Raw genomic sequence first — 21,770 nt, 5'->3', positions numbered from 1 at the left:
ATTGGAATTTATCAAAATTAAAAACTTTTCTTTATCAAAGGCTGCCATGAGGAAAATGAAAAGATGAAAGGAGAGAAAATACCTACAAATCATGTATCTGATAAGAAACTGTATCTAGAATATGTAAAGCAAAATTCAATAATAAAAACAGTATGAAAAAACACTAGTAAAGAGCCAGGCGTGATGGCACACGCCTGCAATATCAAGTTACTTGGGAGGATAAAGCAGAACGATCCCAGGTTTGAGACAGCCTGGGCAACTTAGTGAGACCTTGTCTTTAAAAAAAAAAAAAAGGACTGAGGGGGTGTAGTTCAGTGGTAAAGCACCTGTGGGTTCAACTCCCAGTGCCAAAAAGAAAGGAGAGAAGGGGGGGGGAGAGGGAGGGAGGAAGGGAAAGGGAGAGAGAGGGAGAGAGAGGAAGAGAGAGGGAAAGAGAGAGGGAGAGGGAGAGGGAAAGAGAGAGGGAGAGGGAGAGAGAGAGAGAGAGAGAAAAGATGGGGGTGAAGAACAGTGAACTTTCTCTGCAGAAGACACAAATGGCCAGTGAGCACAAAAAAGATGTTCAACATCAGTAGTCATTAGGGAAAAGCAAATCAAAACTATAATGAGATAAAACTTCACTTGTGAACAGGTTGGCTATAAACAAAATTTGAGACAATAACAAGTTTTGTCAAGGATGTGGAGAAATTTGAATCCTCATATACTCCTAGTGGGGAATACTAATGATGCAATTGCTGAGGGAAAGTATGCTTGTTTCACAATTAGTTGAAAACAATTGACACATGATCCAGAAATTTCATGCTAAGGTATATACTCAGAAGTGAAAACAAGTCAATACAAAATACTGTTCACAAAAACTGAAAATAATCCAAATGTCCATCAACTAAAGAATGAATAAACAAAATGTGCTGCATCCACTTAACGCAATATATACTGAAATATAAGGAGTGAAAAAATACTTTGTGATAATACAAACAAACATCAAAAATATGTTAAGTGAAAAAACCTAGACACAAAAGAAACCACATAGTATATAAGCATTTTTTTTTTTTTTTTGTGCTGGGAATTAAACCCAGGGGTGCTCTACCACTGAACTACATCCCCAGCTCTTTTTATTTTTAGACAGGATATTATTACATTGCTAAGCGTTTTGTTAACTTACTGAGGCTAGCCATGAACTTGAGATCTTCCTGCCTTAGTCTCCATAGTCACTGGAATTATACCCAGGCACGCACCACCAAGCCTTACCGGCTGTGTGAACATTTTAATGAAAATTTCATATGCAATACATATATTGTATATACATTTAAATGACACATTACAAAAGACACAAATCCATAGATTTTTAGGTTGGGAGGGAAAGAGAAAATGGGACAATTGATAGGTATAAAGTTTCTTTTGGGGATGAAAAAAATGTTCTAGAATGAGATAGTGGTAGTGAATGTAGTATACTGACTATCCTTAATTCAAAAATCTGAAATCTGAAATGCTCCAAAATCTGGAACTTGGAGTGTTGATCAAGACACCACAAGTGGAAAATTCCACACCTGACTTCATGGATGCGTTGCACAAAATTATTATGGTATTGTATAAAAAAAATCACCTTCAAATTATGTATATAAGGTATACATGAAACAGGTGAATTTTCTGTTTAGCGTTGGGTCCCGTTCCCAAGACATCTCATTATATATATGAAAATATTCCAGAATCTGAAATACTTCTGGTCCCAAGCATTTTGAATATGGAATACTCAACTTGAAGAGTCTATGCTAAAAACCACTGAAATGTACAGTTTAAAATGGTAAACTCTGTTATGTGAATAAGACTTAAAAATGTAATCAATTAGTATATACATTTAAATTGTGGTTATTCAAATGCTTTACATTTTATTTCTCAAGAAACAAAAATGTTACAGTGGTAGAGCACGAATTTTATTGTCAAACAGATCTAAGATGGTTGAAATTCTCAGTAACTAACTTGTATGACCTTGTAAAAATTATTTAGCATTTCTCAATCTCAGTTTTCTCTTCTGTTTTTGCAGAATTTTGAGGATTAAGTGAGATAAATTTAAAATAATAATAATATGCTCATAATAAATTTATGAGCATACTGCCTAGCTAAGTTCAGGCTTGATAATGGTATGACTGACAAAGAAATGTTCCTTCAGGTCTCACTTTACGAATTCACACAAAATGTGCACAGAAAAGGGATTCTCTGGCTAGGAAACCAGCACCATCAGTTATCAGGATCCAGTGGTAGATTTCCTGGTTTATAAACGTAAATACAATAAGAATCTTGCCTTCCACCATTGGATGATTGGTTAGGGATTTTAACAATGCAAAATACTAATAACTGTGATATCCAGTTATCCTTTTTTTTTTCCCCCTCAAACACATTTAAAAATTGTCAAAATTAACAATACAGAGAAAAGGATGGGACTTATTTGTAGCATAAACTCTTGCTACTGTAAAGTATGTTTGGGGTTGGGGGCATAACTCAGTGGTACAGCACTTGCTTAACATTCATGAGGCCCTGGGTTCCATCCTCAGCACCAGGTGTGTTGGGGGGAGATGTCAAAAGTATATTTGTTGGACCACCACATGAGCACAACTTGGGAGGTTGTTAGAAATGTAGAATCTCATGCCCCATCTAGACTTACTGGATCAATCTGCATTAGGTGGGCAATGGATAGGTTTGGGAAAAAAAATACAATGTATCCATTACTTACAGGCTGTGTTGCATAACTTAAATTTTTATTTAGAGTTATTTTCTCTACAAATTTACTGAGCATAAGTGGCAGGCACTGAACAACACTGATTGATAAACCAGACTGAAGTCTTAGGGAGTTTATAGTCAAATAAAGGAAACAAGACATACAAATTGACAAAAACAAAAACAAACAAAAAAACCCCAAACAAACAAACAAAAAAAAAATAAAGAAAAGAAAATAGAAATTGTCTTTAAGCTCTGTGAATTCTGTGAAAGAAATAAATAGATTTCAGTGCTAGAGACTGACAACGTAAGGTTAGGGAGGATACCCTGGAAAGCTGAAGTTTAAAAGAAAAGGGGAAACCTAAAGAAAATGGGAAAGACCATTCTTGGCATAGAGGACACAATGTGCAGAGATCCTGAGGCAAGAAAGGGCTTTAAGGTTTTGAAAAACTGAAAAAATGGGGGGGGCGGGCAATAATAGAATAAGACAGGGGCCACGGGGCCAGGGGACAAATGGCAAGATCGGGAGACAATTTTAGATGTTAAAATGGGACATAGGGAATGTGCTGAAGCTGTGTCCTACTGTGATCTAGTGGATAAAGCTCAGGGAGCCTACTAAACCTGCTACCATGTGCAGTTTTGTTCCCCTCAACAAAGACTTATCTGTTTCAAAACATCGATGGCAACCCTGATCTAGGGGAAGGGTTTGGAATACAATGGGAAGTCGCCGAAATGTTTTAAATAGGATATGATCAAGTTAATACTTAAAAAGGGGTTACTGTTGCTGAAGTGAATTATTAGGGGTAAGAATAAAAACAAAAACCAAAAAAACTGAGTGGAAGAATGCTACTTCAGTTGTCCTGGAAAGAACTAATGGTGGACTGGATTTGAGTAGCAGTAGAGAAGAAGTAGATAATTTGGCAGTCTTTCAAAAACAAAAGAGATACTAATTCATCTGACCATCAGGCTTTAATTTTAGCAAACTGGTTAGTGATACCATCTACTGAGATGAATAAGACAGAGGAAAAACAGATTCTGGGGTCCAAAACTGAGAATGATATCACATACACTATAGCTGTCATACAGGAGACATCCAAGTGGGGTTATCAAAATGGTAGCAAAACTGGGACTGGGGTTGTGGCTCAGTGGTAGAGAGCTTGCCTAGCACATGTGAGGCACTGGGTTCAATCCTCAGCACCACATAAAAATAAATAAGTAAAATAAAGATATAGGGTCTATCTACAACTAAAAAAAAATTAAATATTAAAAAAAAAAAAAAGACAGTAGCAAGAAATGGATGTCTGGGGCTCAGAGGAGAATTTTTTTTTTTTGGTACTGGGGATTGAACTGCAGAGCACACAACCACTGAGCCACAACCCAGCCCATTTTGTATTTTATTTAGAAATAGTGTCTCACTGAGTTGCTTAGAACCTTGTGCTATTGCAGAGGCTGGCTTTGAACTCACAATCCTCCTGTCTCAGCCTCCCTAGCTGCTGGGATTACAGGAGGAATTTTGATTGAAAATAAACATTTGAGAGCTGTCAGTATACATAAGTGGTGTTTAAAGTCGTAAGAAGGAATAAAATTATTACTTCATATGTGTGTGGTAGTCTACTGTTCCCAACAATCTATTAACTCCCCCAGAGAAGAAGTTATGGATCATTCTGGCTTTTTTTCAATCACTCAAGGAACTTAATAACTTTGTGTAGTAGCATCATAGACTTCAGAATTTATCAATGATATGACCATTCCTGGTTGAAAATTTCCACAGAGTCTGCACTGCAGGACACTGGCAAAGACCTCTTGTTTGATGTGATCCCATTAAATATTGTTGTATGATATAATTACTTCTCTTGATTTTCTGTTTACTCATCTGCCTTAAAGGGTGATCATGAGAATGAAGCATTTAACATACTGCTTGGGCAACAGAATTGTGTTATCTTTACTATGTGTTGTTTCTTTTATACAATATGATGATCACAATCTCTTATATCTGAGCAAAGAATATCCAACTCAATAAAGTAGGGTTTTTTAAGATGTCTTACCTACATCTCCATAAACTTGTGAAGACTGATATTGTGGCATATACTGTGTTGCCATGTCTCCAGCGCCAGTCACTGGTGAGTACATATGGCGTGGTGGAGGGGGCATCATGGTTGGGACAGGAATGAAACCAGGCAGAGGAGGATGTGGAGAACGGTGGATGACTGTGTGACCACCAGGGTGAAACTCTGGTGCCTGAGGAACCACAACAACTCTTCGGACACCATTGTCTTCAATAACCTACAAAATGAATTATTAGATTAAAAGCAGGATATGAGCAATTCTTTTCAAATATGTTAGAGTAAGAACTTTTATATGACTAGAAGTCAAATATAAATTTTAGAGGGTCAATATGAAAACATTTATTAAATACATTTAGGTACGTATGAATTAACATAATAACATAAAACAATTTTTGTTATATAATTCAATATAAATCTTAAAATACTGATTAGAATGGCCCAAAATTATAAATGATAAGCAATAATACCAGGTGTTAAGTGTTACATGCACCTAGTTATGCAGTAATTTTGGTTTAGACATAACAGGGTCAGGAATTTCCTTTTCCACATTACGGCATAGGGTGGAGGAAAAACAAATTGTAGAAAGATCAAAAAGAAAAAAAACCCTGGATCTGGATTTCTAAAGATTTAACTGTATATCAGAGTTTAGGGACAAAACTCTATGACTATAACAAGGACAATTTAAACAGTTTATCATTTCAAGTAAAGCAAACACCAAATATTAACTCCCAGTTTAAAAAAAAAATCTGTTGCTTTGACGCTTAGAAATTATGCTTTTTTCCCTTTTAAACAGGAATACAACTGAAGGAATTTTTTTTTCTTCAAATGAGAGATTACCCTTTGAACCTCACTGGTGCTATAAGGACACGTAGGAAAGCCTCAAATGCCATAAGATTTGATCTCAAAATTAGGAATCCCTCCACTATGGTAAGGCCCTTACTCTTAAGCTGAAATGATAACTATCAAAGTAGAATAAATGGCTAACAATATCTTTCTCCATGAAACAAAAAGATTACAATGTAAACTGCTAATTTAAATAGCAGTTTACAAATCTTCTTTATTATGCATAAGGATGGCAAATTTTGTATGTTTGTATATATACAAATCTATATTATATATGTTTGGTAGGTATATTAAAAACACTTATTTGGGTATAGATAAATCTAAATTACAGGACCAGGTGTGGTGCCGCATGTCTGTTATCCCAGTGGCTTGGGAAGTTGAGGCAGGAGGATCCCAAGTCAAAGCCAGCCTCAGTAATTTAGTGAGGCCCTTGCAACTTAGCAAAACCCTGACTCGGAATTAAAAAGCCTGGGGATGTGCAGTTAAGCACTCCTGGGTTGAAGCCCCAGTCCACAAACCATCAAAAAATACCTAAATTACAAATATTAATAAGATTATATTAAACTCATCTACTGGAGAGTGATATGACTGTTCTGTAACATGGGACTGAAAAACCAAATGAATACCTGTTTATATATGTCAGGTCTAGCACCACAATGCCTTGTTTCGAGTAAAATGGATGTCTCATTCTCTGACCTTTTCCCTACTTAACTTGGTTTTGAATTTAAGTCTTAAGCATGCGCAAAGAGTTGATGGAAACTGAATCACATCTGGAACCCTACTGAAAGGAATCTACAAAGTATTTACAGGTTTTTATCTCAAAACTACAGGAAAGGACATTAGAAGTTTGGAATGGATTTTGAATGAGCTAAACCCTGGTATCTGTCACAATACCACTTTAACCTTTATCAATGATTGACAAATCTTCAGACTTCTCATTTCTGATAGGATTATAGTTCATATTCATTCAATCTGGTTCCAACCTACCTTCTTAGTCATATCTTTCTTCTGTACCAAATCCTGAACCCCTAACTGCAGTCAGACTGGTATACTAAAAAAAAACCTGTCTTTGCACTGACCTATACCTTTCTGTATCTGGTATATTTGTTTCCATTATTTTTCTCTTCATTTTGCTTCCCCTTAATCTATAAGCATGCAAATTCTATCTATCCTAAATCTAGCTGACTAGTCCTTTTCCAATGATTAAAAAAAATTGTTTTTGAACAAATAAAAATAATTTAAAAGAGAGGAAAAAACCTTAGAAGTATTATATATGTGAGGGCCTCATACTAACACAACAAAAAGAACAAACACAAGAAAAGTGAATTACTAATCATGTTACAAGATGACAAATTTTCTGAATAAAAGTACTGCAGGTAAGGGTGCTTTTACATATGGGAGGGTCATAGGTTGCAGAGTAAAAGAGAGATCAGAATAAGTTATATTGGTAAAGCAAATTTGAGCAGAGACTTGAAGGAAGTAGATGAATTAACCACACAGAAATACAGAATGCTATTCTGGGTAGAGGGAACAGTTATTTCTGAGTTCCTAATGTAGAAGTGCGTGTGACTATATGCAAGGAATGGAAGGAAGCCAGTGTGACCAAATGAGCATTTACAGAAGTGAAAGGGCAGCAGACAGGTCATAGAGAGAAACGGGATATAGGATGTTAGTGTCAGGCAGAGCCATACAGCCAAGTAAGGACTAGGACTTCAGGATTTACTCTCAGTGAAATGGGAGTCATCAGAATTTTGGGCAGAAGAATGATGTAAACTACTATTTCCCAAACCAGGGGTGACTATGCCTCCTAGAAGACATTTGATTGTGTCTTGGAGGCATTTTTGGCTTGGAAACTGTCACAACTCAGTGGCACCTAGTGGGCAGAGTGAGGCCAGGATGCTGCTAAACATTCTGTAAGAATGACAAACTCCTGCAACAAAAATTATCTGGTCCAAAATGTCTATAGTAGCAAGGCTGAAAAATCCTGATATAATCTTGTATTTGACAGACTTAACTTTGGGGAACGAGACAAGGGCAAAAGCAAGGAAACTATTCAGAAAGCCACTGCATAATGTAGTTGCATTGACCTGGAGTGCTAGTAGTGAAGGTGGTTAGACCATGATCCACTTTCTGCATGCATTTAAAGGTAGAACAAAAAGCTTAGTTGACGATTCCACGTGGAAAGTAAGAAAAAGTATTTGTGGAGGGATGGTGTTTTATAAACTGTAACAGGGAAAGCTGAAGGGTAGAAAAAATGCGGGGGGGGGGGAGATGGATTTGAAGTTTCAGGTTGCAGACATTTGAGTTTCATAAGTTTATGAGACACTGAAGTGGAAATGTTGAGCAGATTGATTATATCAGTCTGTAGTTTCAGAAAGATAAAGAAAGGACATCTAAGTGCGGTAGGTGGAAAACCAAGTATGCAGTCTGAAAGCTGGGTGAAGTTGGGTATTAAGGAGGAAGGATCAACTGTGTTAAAAGCTGCTGATATATCAAGTAAGATGAAGGTAAAGAAATGACCATGCATTTAGCAAAGTGGACATCACTGTGACCTTGATGAGAACAGTTTTGGTATAATCACAGATGTAAAGCCTAACTGGGGTAGGTTTTAAGAAAGAAAATGGGAGATTTACAGAAAGATAATAGCACAATTTTGGGAAGTTTTATTGTAAAGGAGAATAATGAAATAGGGTATGGCTGGTAGTGGAATCAAGAAAACATCTATTTGTGTTTTGTTTTTGTTTTTAGTGAGAGCAATTACTACATATGATATACTAATAAGGGTGATCCACTTGAGTAAGAAAATGATGATGTATCAGAGGAAAAATGCTAACGTAAAACCCTTGAACATGCAAAGAGGATGGGCTCCAGTACTCCAGTAGAGGTACATATGAGGAAGCAGAGTTTGTGGGTCATGTAACTGCAGGTGATGACAGAGATATGGGTATCCTTCTGACTGCTCCTCCATGGATATTTTCTGAGCATTATAATCTACTGGTGATCTGTTCTTCCTGTAATTTCTGTTCCATTTACTCTAAGTAACTTGTTTGTTAACACTGCAGTGTTTGGTAATTTTTTCTGATGCGTATGTCTTATTCTAAAATAAAACTATTTCTCAAGGAATCAGTATGAACTAATACTACAAAAAGGTATTATTGTTATTTCTATTTTTAGATAGGAAACTGAGGCATACAGATGGTGAATAACTTGCCCAGGGTCATACAGGTAGCAAGAACAGGAACTAGAATTTGAACTCAGGTCTGGTTTTAGATTCCATGCTCTTGTCCACTTTATGAATATGGACTTCACAGGTCTTTTACTCTTGTTTTACAATACAAGTTAATATCTCGTTTGGTTAAAGGAGAAATGGCTAAATAACTTATGGAATTAGTATTTCTGCTAAGAATGAACATTTAAAACAGGGGAGGGGAGTTAGAGGAGGAAAGCTGGACACAGTGGTGCACATCTGTAATCCCAGGGCTCGGGAGACTGAGGCAGGAGGATCACAAGTTCAAGGTCAGTCTCATCAACTTAGCATGGCCCTAAGCAAAGTAGTGAGACCCTGTCTCAAAATGAAAAACAAAAAAAGGGCTGGGAATGTGGCTCAGTGGTTTAAGTGTTCCTGGGTTCAATCTCTGGTACCAAAAAAAAAAAAAAAAAAAAAAAAGAAAAAGGAGGGAGAATGAGGAGTTATTGGTTCACAGATTCAGTTTTCAGCAAGGTGAAGGGTTCTTTGGATAGATGGCGGTGACAGTAGTAAAACAATGTCAACATATTCATTCAATACTGATTTGTCGACATGAACATGGTCAAGAAGGTAAATTTTATGCTATGTGTATGTTACATTTTCAGCACTCCATCCCCCCTCCCCCAAAAAACCCTAAGATGTACAGGAGGAGGAAAAAAAAAAAAAAAAAAAAAAAAAAAAGAGCCAGACTTTACCACTTCAAGTAATGGTCTAAGCAGCCAGTAACTTTAGCCAGAGACCTCAAGTCTTGGCTAAGACTAGTTCCTCTACTTACTACCTGTGTGACCCTGGGCAATTTATTCAACATTTTTTTGCCTTTGTTTCCCCATCTAAAATGGAGACAGTAACAATACCTACTTGCAGTATTATGAAGAGTCAATAGTTAATATTGGTTCCCTGAGAAATATTTAAGTTGTAGAGTAAAACATATGCATATGAAAAATTAACAAACACTATGGTGTTAAATAGAAATATCTATTAAGTCTTCAGAGGCCTAGCTGCTAAGAAGTAGTCAAACAGAGACACCAGGGCCGGGGATATAGCTCAGTTGGTAGAGTGTTTGCCTTGCAAGCACAAGGCTTTGGGTTCAATCCCCAGTACCGCCAAAAACAAAACAAAACAACAAAAAACATGGAGACATCGAATTTCATACCAACAGGGTATTCTAATGGTGACGACTAAAATAAAATCAAGTTGTGAAAAAAAAAAAAAAAAGATGAAATACAATTCAATTTCATCTGTTAATAAAAATTAAAACAAACAAAACAGTGAAAAATGTATCAATGTGTCTGATTCCTTAACCACAAATGCCACCTAATTTCTAATTAGGCAAAGTCCTGCTTTGTTTCCTTTACTGAATGCAGAAATAAAACTAAGCAAAACTGCAGAGAGAGGAGTCTGTGTTTACAACCTGACATTTTATATTGTTTGTGTGTCTTCCCCACCAGAATGTAAGTCCTATGATAAATCTGTTTTGCTGTTTTCTTTTCAGTATCTGAAACAATATTTAAGTTATGGAAGATGCTACAAAAGTATTTGTTGAATGACCAGAAATGTATGTATTCTTAGTTCCAATAGTATGTAACATTCTTCTCTTCCCTCTTAACATCACAAAAGTATTAGGTTCTGTGATTTGCCTCAATTCCTACAACTATTTCTATTGCCTAAATCTAGAACTACTCCAACTTTAAGATTTTAATACAGCTATTTCTAACTATTCATGCAACAAATAATTTAATATAGTCAACCACATACACATGATGTCAGTAAGCAAGCACAACCATCTTTTTCCCTAGCTCTTACTATACTACTTTACTACTTCATGTTCATCTGAACCTTAGTCTCCCACCTACCTTCCAGTTTCCCAAACCCCTTGCCTCTTCCTTTTGGCTGTTTAACCCCAAGAGAGACAGAGAAAAGATTGACATCAGATTGGTTTACAAAATCTTAAAAAAAAAAAAATGCACTGACCTTACCACTGGGTGAGAACATAAGGCAAAGTGAAATAGGAAACAAAGCTCAAAGGTATAATACAAACCTTTTCTTTAAATTGATACAAGCCTTTTCCCCACATTTTGAGATTTACAATCCCCTTCCTGTTAGGACTCTCTCATCTCCATAAAAACCCGCATTCCATAAAAAAGCAGTTTATGAAGCCATTACAAGAAAGACAGCAAGACTTCTGATGTTGTCTTTCAGGAGTCCCGTTCAGATAATTTATAAACTTTGATAAGCCATTAACTTCATCACTAAACTATCAAATGTGAATTCTACCTTGCAAAGCAATGTTCTTAGGGACTACCAGTACTTTGGCAGTGAATTAAAGTTCCTTCCACTCTTGTCACCATTTGCTTTCTATGTCATTATTTGCTTTGTGTTCATATTTCACAATTTACTCTTTCATTTCTCCATTTGACAGCTTAATTGGCATATATTTCTGCCTCGATGTAGTATGTCTATCTCTCACAACCTTCCCTTTCTTCCTATTTAGCAATAATAAACCTTATTAACATTATGCCTAGAGAAAGAAGGGCCAGGCCCCAGAAATGGCTATGGAACTTATCTAAAAGTGAAGTGCATAACCTTGGTTTACAGACTATATACAATCTTTTCTAAATAGTTTGTTATCTCTCAGAGCTTTTCCTCCCCACTATTCTTAAAAAACAAACATACCTGGAATGTAACAATTGAGGTTTCTGATTAAATACAAGTAGAAAAAAAGTCTGACGATAGGTGAAATGATGTTATTTAGAAGTTGCTAAAAATTCCAGTAATTTTAAAAAGAGGATATGTGTGATAAAGTAACAATGGCAATCTGTTGATAATTGTTAAGTTGGTTCATGGGTACAAGACAGGTTAATGATACTACTCATTCATTCTACTTCTGTATAAGTTTGAAAATGTCCATCATAAAGAAGAAATTATATATATAAGAAAGTAACAGTAATTTATATATACTAATAATTAATATTGGAGAGGTTAAAGCCAACTGTTACACATTTTGTGGGAATGTAAAACTGATATGAACTTCACTTGAAAGGATGTTATTATGTATCCAAAACTTTAAAAAGTTCAAATACTTTGAATTAATAATGCCATTTCCAAAAATTTCTTCTAAGGAAATAAGAAACGATACCAAGATTTGTGCATGTATTCACTGTACCTTTATAATCACAAAAGAAAAACCAGGAGTCTAATCACATAATACAAATAATCAAAGATATTGATACAATGGATTATACAGCTTCTAAAACTTTTATAGTTTTGAAACACATTAATGACATAAGGAAATGATCATATCAAGTATAAACATCATACATATTTAAGATTTATAATTTGTAATTGGATAAAAGGGAAATATCCTAATTTACCTTTTGCATATTTTCCAAGTTTATATAAGTAGGATCATAAAAACAAGTATACTGCTATATTTGTTCTTTATTACTAAATATTTTTTCTATACTTTTGTTTGCAAAAGTAATATTTCTTTAAATTTAAGCCTGTGGTGAGCAATTTCACTTCTTTCAGCATATCATTTTAATTAGTTTTAGGTCTCCCTATTTTGTTGGATGGCATCTTACACAATGTCATGTTTAATAATTTTTTTCTTATAACAATGATTTTTAAAAAGATAATCTATTTTTGATCCAACAACTAAAGCCATGTACGTAACTGAAGAATTAAGCATATTTTTACTGTTTAAAAGCTGTTACTATTCACAAATAGAAAAGGTTAAAATAGTCCCTAGAAGCCCTATCAAAAATCATTCTATACCTACATAATATCTACTTTCTCTTCAAGACCAAAGGTCAACAGAACAATCTATTTTCCCATTACTACTGAGTATAATACTAAAGTATCAGAACAATAAGGCACGAAGATTACAAACAAGAAACATCACAGAATTCTTGAATAAGAATGTAAAGGCAGGGGCTGGGGTTGTAGCTCAGTGATAGAACACTTGCCTAGCATGTGTGAGGCACTGGGTTTGATCCTCAGCACCAAATAAAAATAAATAAGACAAAGGTATTGTGTCCATCTACAACTTAAAAAAAATGTAAAGGCAGTGTAATGTAATAAGTAGCTTGTATGGGTTTTGAACCTTTCAAAGGAGAAAAAAATAAAACCAATTACTCCCAAAGTAATTCAATATCTGATGCCTGGCTATCTAATGTTACTCTTAAATATGAACTGAAAAAGAAGAGAGAGATGGGTATAGTGATGCTTGCCTATAATCCCAGTGACTTTGGAGGTTGAGGACAGGAGGACTCCAAGTTTGAGGTCAGCCTCAGTAACTGTGAGATCAAGTACCCCAAAAAAGGATGAGAAGAGTGAGTTCATGTTTGAAGTATCTGTAAACTTAATAGGGATATGAAATTGGTACCAACATGATAAATTTGAAGGTTAATATATACTGCATAAATCATGTTTTCATCATGTGTTTCTCCTAAAAGTACTTTCAATTAATCTTTATCTTATGGGGGGTTGGGTAGGGAAGAATGAAGGAACTTTGGAATATGCAGAGGGGAGTGAGGAAAGGGGTGGAGTGGTAGGGATGGGGAAAAAAAAAATCTTCATCTAAAATCAAGATCTATCTGCCTGATATGGTGGTGGTACATGCCTGTAAACCCAGTGACTTGGGAGGCTGAGGCAGAAGGATCAAAATTTTAAGGCTAGTCTCAGCAACTAAATCAGATCCCTGTCACCAAATTAAAAAAAAAAAAAAAAAAAAAAAAAAAAAATATATATATATATATATATATATATAAAGGGCTGGGGATGTAGCTCAACGATATAGCACCCTTTGGTTTAATCCCCAGTACCAAAAAAAAAAAAAAAAAGAAAGAAAAGAAAAAAAGAAAGAAAAAGCAAACAAACAAACAAACAAACAAAAACCCAAACTAAAAAGATCTATCTTCTGGTTCTTTTACTTTTCTGTCACAAAATGCTCTTAGGTAGCATTCTCATTTCCTCAGTGGTGGATTGAAGTGGTCCCAACACTGAATTTTAATTTTTGCAGTTCTTGCTTGCTTGAGCCAACCTGTTAGGACACACAAATTTGCTGAACTGTTAGTATACACTGAATTGTTACAAACACGATGACACAGCAAAACCTTTCTTAGGTTACTAGCCTTAAATGACATATGTGTAAGAGCAAGGGATGGATGTTATAAAACTTCTTGCTATGTGGGGAGAATCAAGTGTATAAAAGTCTAAAAGGAAACTAGATAATAGCTATTCAAGTGTGTGCTCTTGGATCTTGCTGAGCCAAATACAACTTGTATATTATTAAAGCCATCTATATATTTTAATCTTGGTTAAACTCATAGCTTCTTGATTGCCAACATTATGATTGTGTGTCAAGTTTTGGACAATGTGTCAAGTGTTAACTCAGCTGTACTGAGAACTTGGATTTTTTTGTGTGTGGGATTGAAACCAGGGGCACTTCATCACTGAGCCACATCCCCAGGCCTTTTTAATATTAAATTTAGAGACAGGGTCTTGCTAAGTTACTTAGTGCCTTGCTAGGTTGCTGAGGCTGGTTTTGAACTTGTGACCCTCCTACCTTGGCTTCCTGAGCCGGGTGAGCCACTGCGCCTGACCTAGAAGTTGGATTTTAATGATAAATGTTTACCAACAGAAACTGTGTGTATTAGGGAATGGAGTTGTTTTGACAGTGATGTGAAAATGTAAGAATATAGTCTTATATACTGGGTAGTTAAATTATTTAAATAATGATGAGACTAAACTTTTATCTTTAAATTATTCCATGTGCTTGGAAGTAATACATTTCTTGAGATAATCTTGATTTAAAGATTAATAACAGGTCTGCTAGCCTTATATATCCCATCTAAATATGATTGCAGTTTAAATTAATTAATTTATTTGACAACTATTTATGGGACACCTACTACAATTGAGTTACCACAAGAATGCAAAAATAATTAAAAGGCTACTCCTATCTTTGAGGAACCTAAATCCTACAGGAATTTAAAGCACACACAATTATAATATTTGGTGGTATGTACTACAACCAAAAAGTGGTATAAATAACTTGGTCTAGGTCCTTAAGGACAGATAAAATTTCAGAAGGCCAAAAAGGGGGAATGAATAACATTCCCTAAATAAGAGCTTTTACAAAACAATGGAGAAAGGAAAAGACCATGTGAGCACTTGAGAAGTCATGCAAAAATGGATACATGATGGAAGTTATGAAGAGAACAAGGGTGTAAAGGCCAACTAAGACAGAACTATGTAAGGCCTTAAATGTCAAGACAACTATACTTTATCGAATGAACAAGTCAACTAAAGGTTGTTTATGTCCAAAGAAGTGAGAAGATCAAAAAATGTTATGAGAAAGTTATTTAGTGATTCTTTTCTAAAGATGATAGTACCTCAATCTAGATGATTATTTCCTTGTTTGTAAATATGTATTGAGCTCCTACTATGCAGCCACTGTACATAGAACTAAGGATAAAATAAGAACAGAAAGTCCTACACATGATCGAGTCCAGTTAACTCTTTGACCACATTCTCTACTGTTATTCTGTCCTGACAACTCACTGTTCTCACGTATGGAGCATGTTCTCATTTTAGGCCATTTGCACTATTTCTAGAACCCTCCTTCTTCAGATAAATGCAAGGTGAATCCCACTTATCTTTCAAGAGTTGGTTCAAATGTCTCCTTTCAATGAGGTCTGTCCTAACATCCTATTTTAAAATGTAACCAGCTCTATCCCCCCCGCAACATCACTTCCACCTAATATTAATCTAGCTGTTGATTATGCTTTGTTTTCCTCTCCCTCAAGAATGTAAACTTCAGAAGGAACAAGAGTCTATGTCTCTTTTACTTATACATGTATCCCAAGCACTCAAGAGTACTCAACACATATTTGTGTGGAACATTGATAAATATAGTGTTTAAGAAGTCATAATCTTCCTAGGAAAGACAATTAGTTAACAAACTGATAAATGCATTAAGACACACACACACACACACACACACACACACACACATTATATACTAAGAGAGTCCAAAAGGAGAGGTAACCTGGAAAGGCCTAGAGGAAACCTGCTTCTAGAAGTTATTGAATGAAATGAGATGGGAAGAGTTTGTTATAAACATAAAACGAAAAGGTATTATAAGATGAGACTATCAGATGCCCTATAATGGAAATAATGTCTTAATCATCTTTTGTGTCTCTTGTACCCAGCACAGATTTTGGCACAAGACACCACTCAATAAATGTTGAACTTAATGCTAGAGAACAGTCTTTGTGTAACTGAACAAAGTTCTGAAGAGCTACCACAGAGAAGAAGTACAAAAAATAAAAACATACAAGAAAATCTGGGATAAAATCATATCAATGGTGTCAGATTTTTAGAGGTCAGAGAATCAGGCTGGAAAAAAGTCCTTTAGATATGGTATACGGTAGGGAGAAAGGTAATATAGGCAGAACGCAGACTGTAATAAATTGAGGAGTCAAAGTGTTAAAAGTAGAGATACCAAGCAGAGACTATTCTAAAAGATTACAATGTACTTCATTTTAAAATATTATTTGATTGGTTCTTATTAGTTATACATGATAGTAAATCCATTTTGATAAAATTATATAACCATAGGGGATGTATTATTTTAATTGGGACCCCATTCGTGGTAATTTCATGTGCACAAAGGAATCTTATGTTAGATTTATTCTTTATGTCTTTCCTAGTCCTATCCCCACCTCCCTTCCCTTCATTCCCCTTTGTCTAATTAACTGAACTTCTCTTCTTCCTCTCCCCAGTTTATTATGGTTTAGCTTCCACATATACCAGTGAAGACATATGACCTTTGTTTTATGGGGACTGGCTTATTTCACTTAGCATGACAGTCTCTAGATCCATCCATTTACTGGCAAATGTGATAAAGTCATTCTTCTTTATGGCTGAGTAATAGTCTATTGTGTATATATACCACAATTTCTTTATCCATTCATCTGTTGATGGGCATCTAGGTTGGTTCCATAGCTTATCTATTGTGAACTGTGCTGCTATAAAAACTGATGTGGCAGTGTCACTGTTGTATGATTTTTTAAAATCTTTTGGATACATTCTGATGAGTGGGATAATTGGGTCAAGTGGTGGTTTCATTTCTAGTTTTCTGAGGAATCTCCACACTGCTTTCCAGAGGAGCTGCACCTATTTGCAGTTCCACCAGCAATGTACAAGCATACCCTTTTCCCCACATCCTCGCCAAGATTTGTTGTTACTTGTATTCTTGGTAACTGCCATTCTGACTGGAGTGAGATGGAATCTTAATGTAGTTTTAATATGCATTTCTCTAATTGCTAGAGATACTGAATTTTTATTTTTTATATATTGTTGATCATTCTTATTTGTTTTGAGAAGGGTCTGTTCAGTTCCTTTGCTCACTGTACTTTGAACTGTGTTATCTCATGTTATCATCTTATCTTACAATAAGGGCACTGAGATTCAAGGAAGGTGATTTGTCCAAGGTCTGGCAGACAGCAAGTGTTTGAAGATATGGATCCACTTTTCTGACTCTCAATTTCAGATTTACTTCCCTTCTCCCCACCAGCAACTACTTTTTATTTTTTTCTTTCTGTTGTTCATATAGTGGTGTGCTTCATGGAATAAGCCAAGAATCTACCACAATATCTTACCAATATTCTGCCATGATTAGGGAGGCAAAAAAAGAGAGGGTCTGAACAAAACTGAAATGTAAATTCAGTGCTAGGAAGAGAAAGTGAGTCTTTTTCAAAAGGGACCCAAGGCAATAAATGCAGACTAGATAGAATCTCAGTACTCAATACTTGGCAAATCTATAGTTTAATTCAGTTTGCTGTGTATGTAACTTAACTATACTTGATTATTCTTTTTTTTTTAACCAGTGTCTTTCTTTTTTGTGGTGCTGGGGACTAAACCTGGGTTTCATGCATCCTAGGCAAGTGTTCTACCACTGAGACACATCCCAGCCCCATATTTCATTCTTTAAGACAGAGCTTGCCAATACGTGAGCAGATAAGGATTATAGTTGGGCAGTAATATTGATCCCTTTGGCCCTTAGGGTTGCAGATTTAAATTCTATTTACCACAGTATGCCACATAATTGCTATCAGTATCTGAAAGTCACTGTATAAACAAGGTTAGAAATACTGTCTTGGCTTACTTCTAAGCAAATGATTAATTAAAAAAAAAATATGACAGCAGAGGCACCTCGACAGCTCAAATAATTATTAACATTAGTTACATACTCAGGGAGATAAAAACTTCCAAATGAATTTTCTTTTGTAATTCAATACCTAAAGATAAGACCAAATGGTGAGCATTGCCAATATGCTTTTTTTCTCTTTTCCAAATGTACTGAAGTACTTGATATATGGATTTATCAAAGATGTGTCAGCACTTACATTATATTTTTCCCCCATGAGATCCAGTTAAAAAGAGTAACATTACTGGGGATATGAGTGTAGCTTAGTGGCACAGCCTCATGCAAGAGACCCTGGGTTCAATCCCAAGCAATGTACTCCCTCCCTGGAAAAGAGAGTAACATCATCACTATTATATATAAATAAAAAGAAAAATATCATAAAAACATACCTGTGGGGCATATCCAGGAGGCACATAAATAGGAGGCACAGAACCATTTGGGGACATCATTGGAACCTGAGCAGGACCTAGATGAGTTAGAGAAATGATTCATTAATACATGACTGTGTAGCAAGCAAAGTTGAAAACAACTACCTATTTCATCTAAACACTAAAGCCAACAGTAACTATATTACTATAAAAAGAAACCTAGGTGACTAACTTGTTATAAATGTTTACCTCATAAAATGCACCTTTTACCTATACTTGCATTTCTCAAGTGATAACAGTCACTTGGGAACTTATTAAAACATAATATTAACAGTCTCTCCTAGAGATTCTTATTGGTATGCCTACAATCCTGAATCATTATATTTACTTTATAAATATTCCAGGTGACTCTCATGATTGTGCAAGCTGGAAACACTGACTGAGAAAAACAAACAGAATTGTGTATATACATATAAAAAAAAAAATCAATAAAAGACAAAAGTCAAATTCTCAAAAATAACAGGGGAAAAAAATCAAGAAAAAGGGAAGAGAAGAATAGTTAAAAGAGAAGTGTGCTTTATTAAAGACTCTTGTGTAATATATATGTCATGTCTGGGGTGCTGAAGAACAAAGAGAAATGCCATATATGGATATTTACCCCTAAGTATTTGTTTTTTTATGCCAAGTTCGTGTTATGCTTTCCAAGTAAGTTTTATAAATATTATCACTTGTTTACCTTCTCACCTTTGTGGGAGAAATATAAGCATTTTTGGAAGTGGTTTGTTCTTTATAGAAATTCAAATCTTACTTGCTTTATGTAACTTTTTAGAAAAGTATCTCACTTTCAGATTGTTTCTTTTTGTAACTTTAGACTACAGCATCCTTTTACTTACCAGTTTTAATCACTTGAAATGAAACCTTTTCAAAGAGTTTGATGAAGAATGTAATGGGGAAAGGATCATTTTTTACATGCAGAAGTTAAATCTACCAGTGAATGTTACCACAGGTAACATTATACATACAATAAAGAGCATGGAGGTTCCAGCAAATCCAGATTCCAGCCTTTCTAGGGAAGGGGGAGGGGTGAGGACAAAACAATACAGTGGTGATGGGGGAGGGGAGGGTTGAGGAAGAGGTAGGCAGGAAAAGAGAGAATGTAAAAAGGGGGTGCAAGAGGTGAAATGCTGAGCAGTGGTGAGAAGGCGGTGGGGACAGAAGGAAAGGGAAGGAGAGGAGAGAGGCAAGAGGGGAAAGGAAGAGAAAGGTAAGAAGAGAAAGGGGAGGGATAAGGGAGGCTCCTGGAGGAACAGTGAAGAGGAAGGCTGGGAGGGAAGATGGAGGGGAAAACAGAAGGGATAGAGAGGGAGAAAAAGGAAAAGGGCAGAAGAATAGAATAGAAGGAAGGGGTAGAAGAAAGGAAAATAAATACTGAAGTGGTTAAGATAAAGTAAGAAGGGGCAAGGAATGTATACTACCGAATTATACTACATAATATCTGGCTATGAAAATAACTTCTCAACAAAATACTTCTCTGAACCAAAACAAGCTCACCAAATACCTAAAGATGTTCAGAATATCTTAATTGTATGCAGCTAATACTAACATACTATATGCCAGGCCTTTTATATAGTTTTTCTTCTCATAATCATTTTATCAGAGAAATATTATTACCACCACCCTCATTTTCCAGATGTGGAAAATGAGGCACAGAAAAGTTATGCTTGTTCAAGTGATAGAACTGGGATTCAAGACAGTTTCTTTTTTTCTTCTTCTTTTGCAGTACTGGGGATCAAATTCAGGTCTGCATGTGTGCTAAGCAAGCACTCTATCAATAAGCTACATTCCTGGCCCTTTTAAAAAAAATACAAAAACTTTTATTTACAGACAGAGTTCTTCTACATTGCCCAAGCTAGCCGTGTTTATTTTCTTTTCCTTTTTTTTTTTTCTTCTTCCTTTTTGTGGTGCTGGGGATTGAACCTAGGACCTTGTGCATGGAAGGAAAGCACTCTACCAACTGAGCTATATCCCCAGCCCAGATAGCCTTGAACTTGGGATCCTCCTCTCAGTAGCTGGGATTACAGGTGTGTGTCAACATGTGTGGCTCAGTTTCATTTCTGAGGATATAATCTCTACTACATAAATTTTAAAATACCATGCATATTGGCAATTGATGTAATTTAAGTCTTAAAAGCTAGGCTCCAATGTCTCGAAGGGGAATGTAAGGCTGACTTTGTTATATTTCCTTGATAAACATGAGAGAACAAAATTTTCTAAGTTTAACCAAGTATTACTTATTAATTTACTACATAAAACTCATGAGCTGCTTTACACCTCTATGCAGAAAGGTTTCTTTCAAAATACACCTTTTGGATGGGTGCCAGGGAATCTGGAGACTGAGGCAAAAGGACTCCAAATTTGAGGTCAGCCTCAGCAACTTAGCAAGATCCTGTCCCAAAATAAAAAGGGGACAGATACAGCTCAGATATAAAGAGTCCCTTAGTTCTATCCCCAGTAGAAAAACAACTGTAAGAAAGAAAAAAAAAAGAAACAACAACAACAATAACAACAACCCCCCTCCCCCCAAAAAGCAACCTTTCAAGTTCTATATTCTGGGCTCAAAAGAAGTAAAGTTTTATTCTACTGCTTATTTACTTCAATTGGTTAATTTATAGAAATTATTATCAATTAGTTTTCTAAATCCTAAGAGCTGGCTTAGTTATTCACAATGTGTGAAAGTTAGCAGAAAACCAGAAAAATAATTTATTGAAAACCGTAAGCGGGCGAATAGCTCACCCAGTAGAGTGCTTGCTGAGTGTGTGCACAGGCCCGGGGTTAGAATCCCCGGCACCTTGGAAGAAAGCAAAAAGTGAAAACTTATTTACAATCTGAATAAAGGAAATTAGTATCTTTTGAGATTTTAACCATATGAATCCTGGACTGTGGGCTCTTCCAAATGTTGTCAAGTTAACTTATGTCCAGTCATTAGGTCAGGTGGTTGTTTTTTGGAGGGGATTTGGGGTAATTTATCACTAAGATACATCTCTAGTTCTTTTTATTTTTTAATTAAGGTCTCATCACTAAGTTGCTTCAGTCCTGCTAAATTGATGAGTCTGGCCTTGAACTCCTCCTGTCTCAGCCTCCTAAGCTGCTGGGATTACACAGAGTGCCACTGTGTCTGGTGGTGTTTTTGTTTTTATTTAGCCATGAGAGTAATGTTATTGCTGATAACATTTAAAATGGTAAAACTGCATAACTGCATTGTTACCCTCCTTTAAGAGAAACATGACTATAGAAATACTTGTAACTATAATTCAAACCAT

At 35.7% G+C, this 21,770-nt stretch overlaps 1 protein-coding gene across 1 annotated transcript in view; it reads right to left on the bottom strand.

Moving 5' to 3' along the window:
- FNDC3A (fibronectin type III domain containing 3A) overlaps nt 1–21,770 on the bottom strand; it is a 171,830-nt gene that overhangs the window by 45,703 nt on the left and 104,357 nt on the right. The window contains 2 exon segments of the mRNA XM_079137696.1: nt 4,758–4,995; nt 18,472–18,548. Coding sequence (XP_078993822.1) covers nt 4,758–4,995; nt 18,472–18,548 — 315 coding nt within the window.

The sequence above is a fragment of the Sciurus vulgaris genome (genome assembly GCF_902686455.1).
Source record: "Sciurus vulgaris genome assembly, chromosome: 4".
NCBI classification, from domain to species: domain Eukaryota; kingdom Metazoa; phylum Chordata; class Mammalia; order Rodentia; family Sciuridae; genus Sciurus; species Sciurus vulgaris.
The sequence above is the reverse complement of the archived record's forward strand: the minus strand, read 5'-3'. Positions and strand labels throughout refer to the sequence as shown.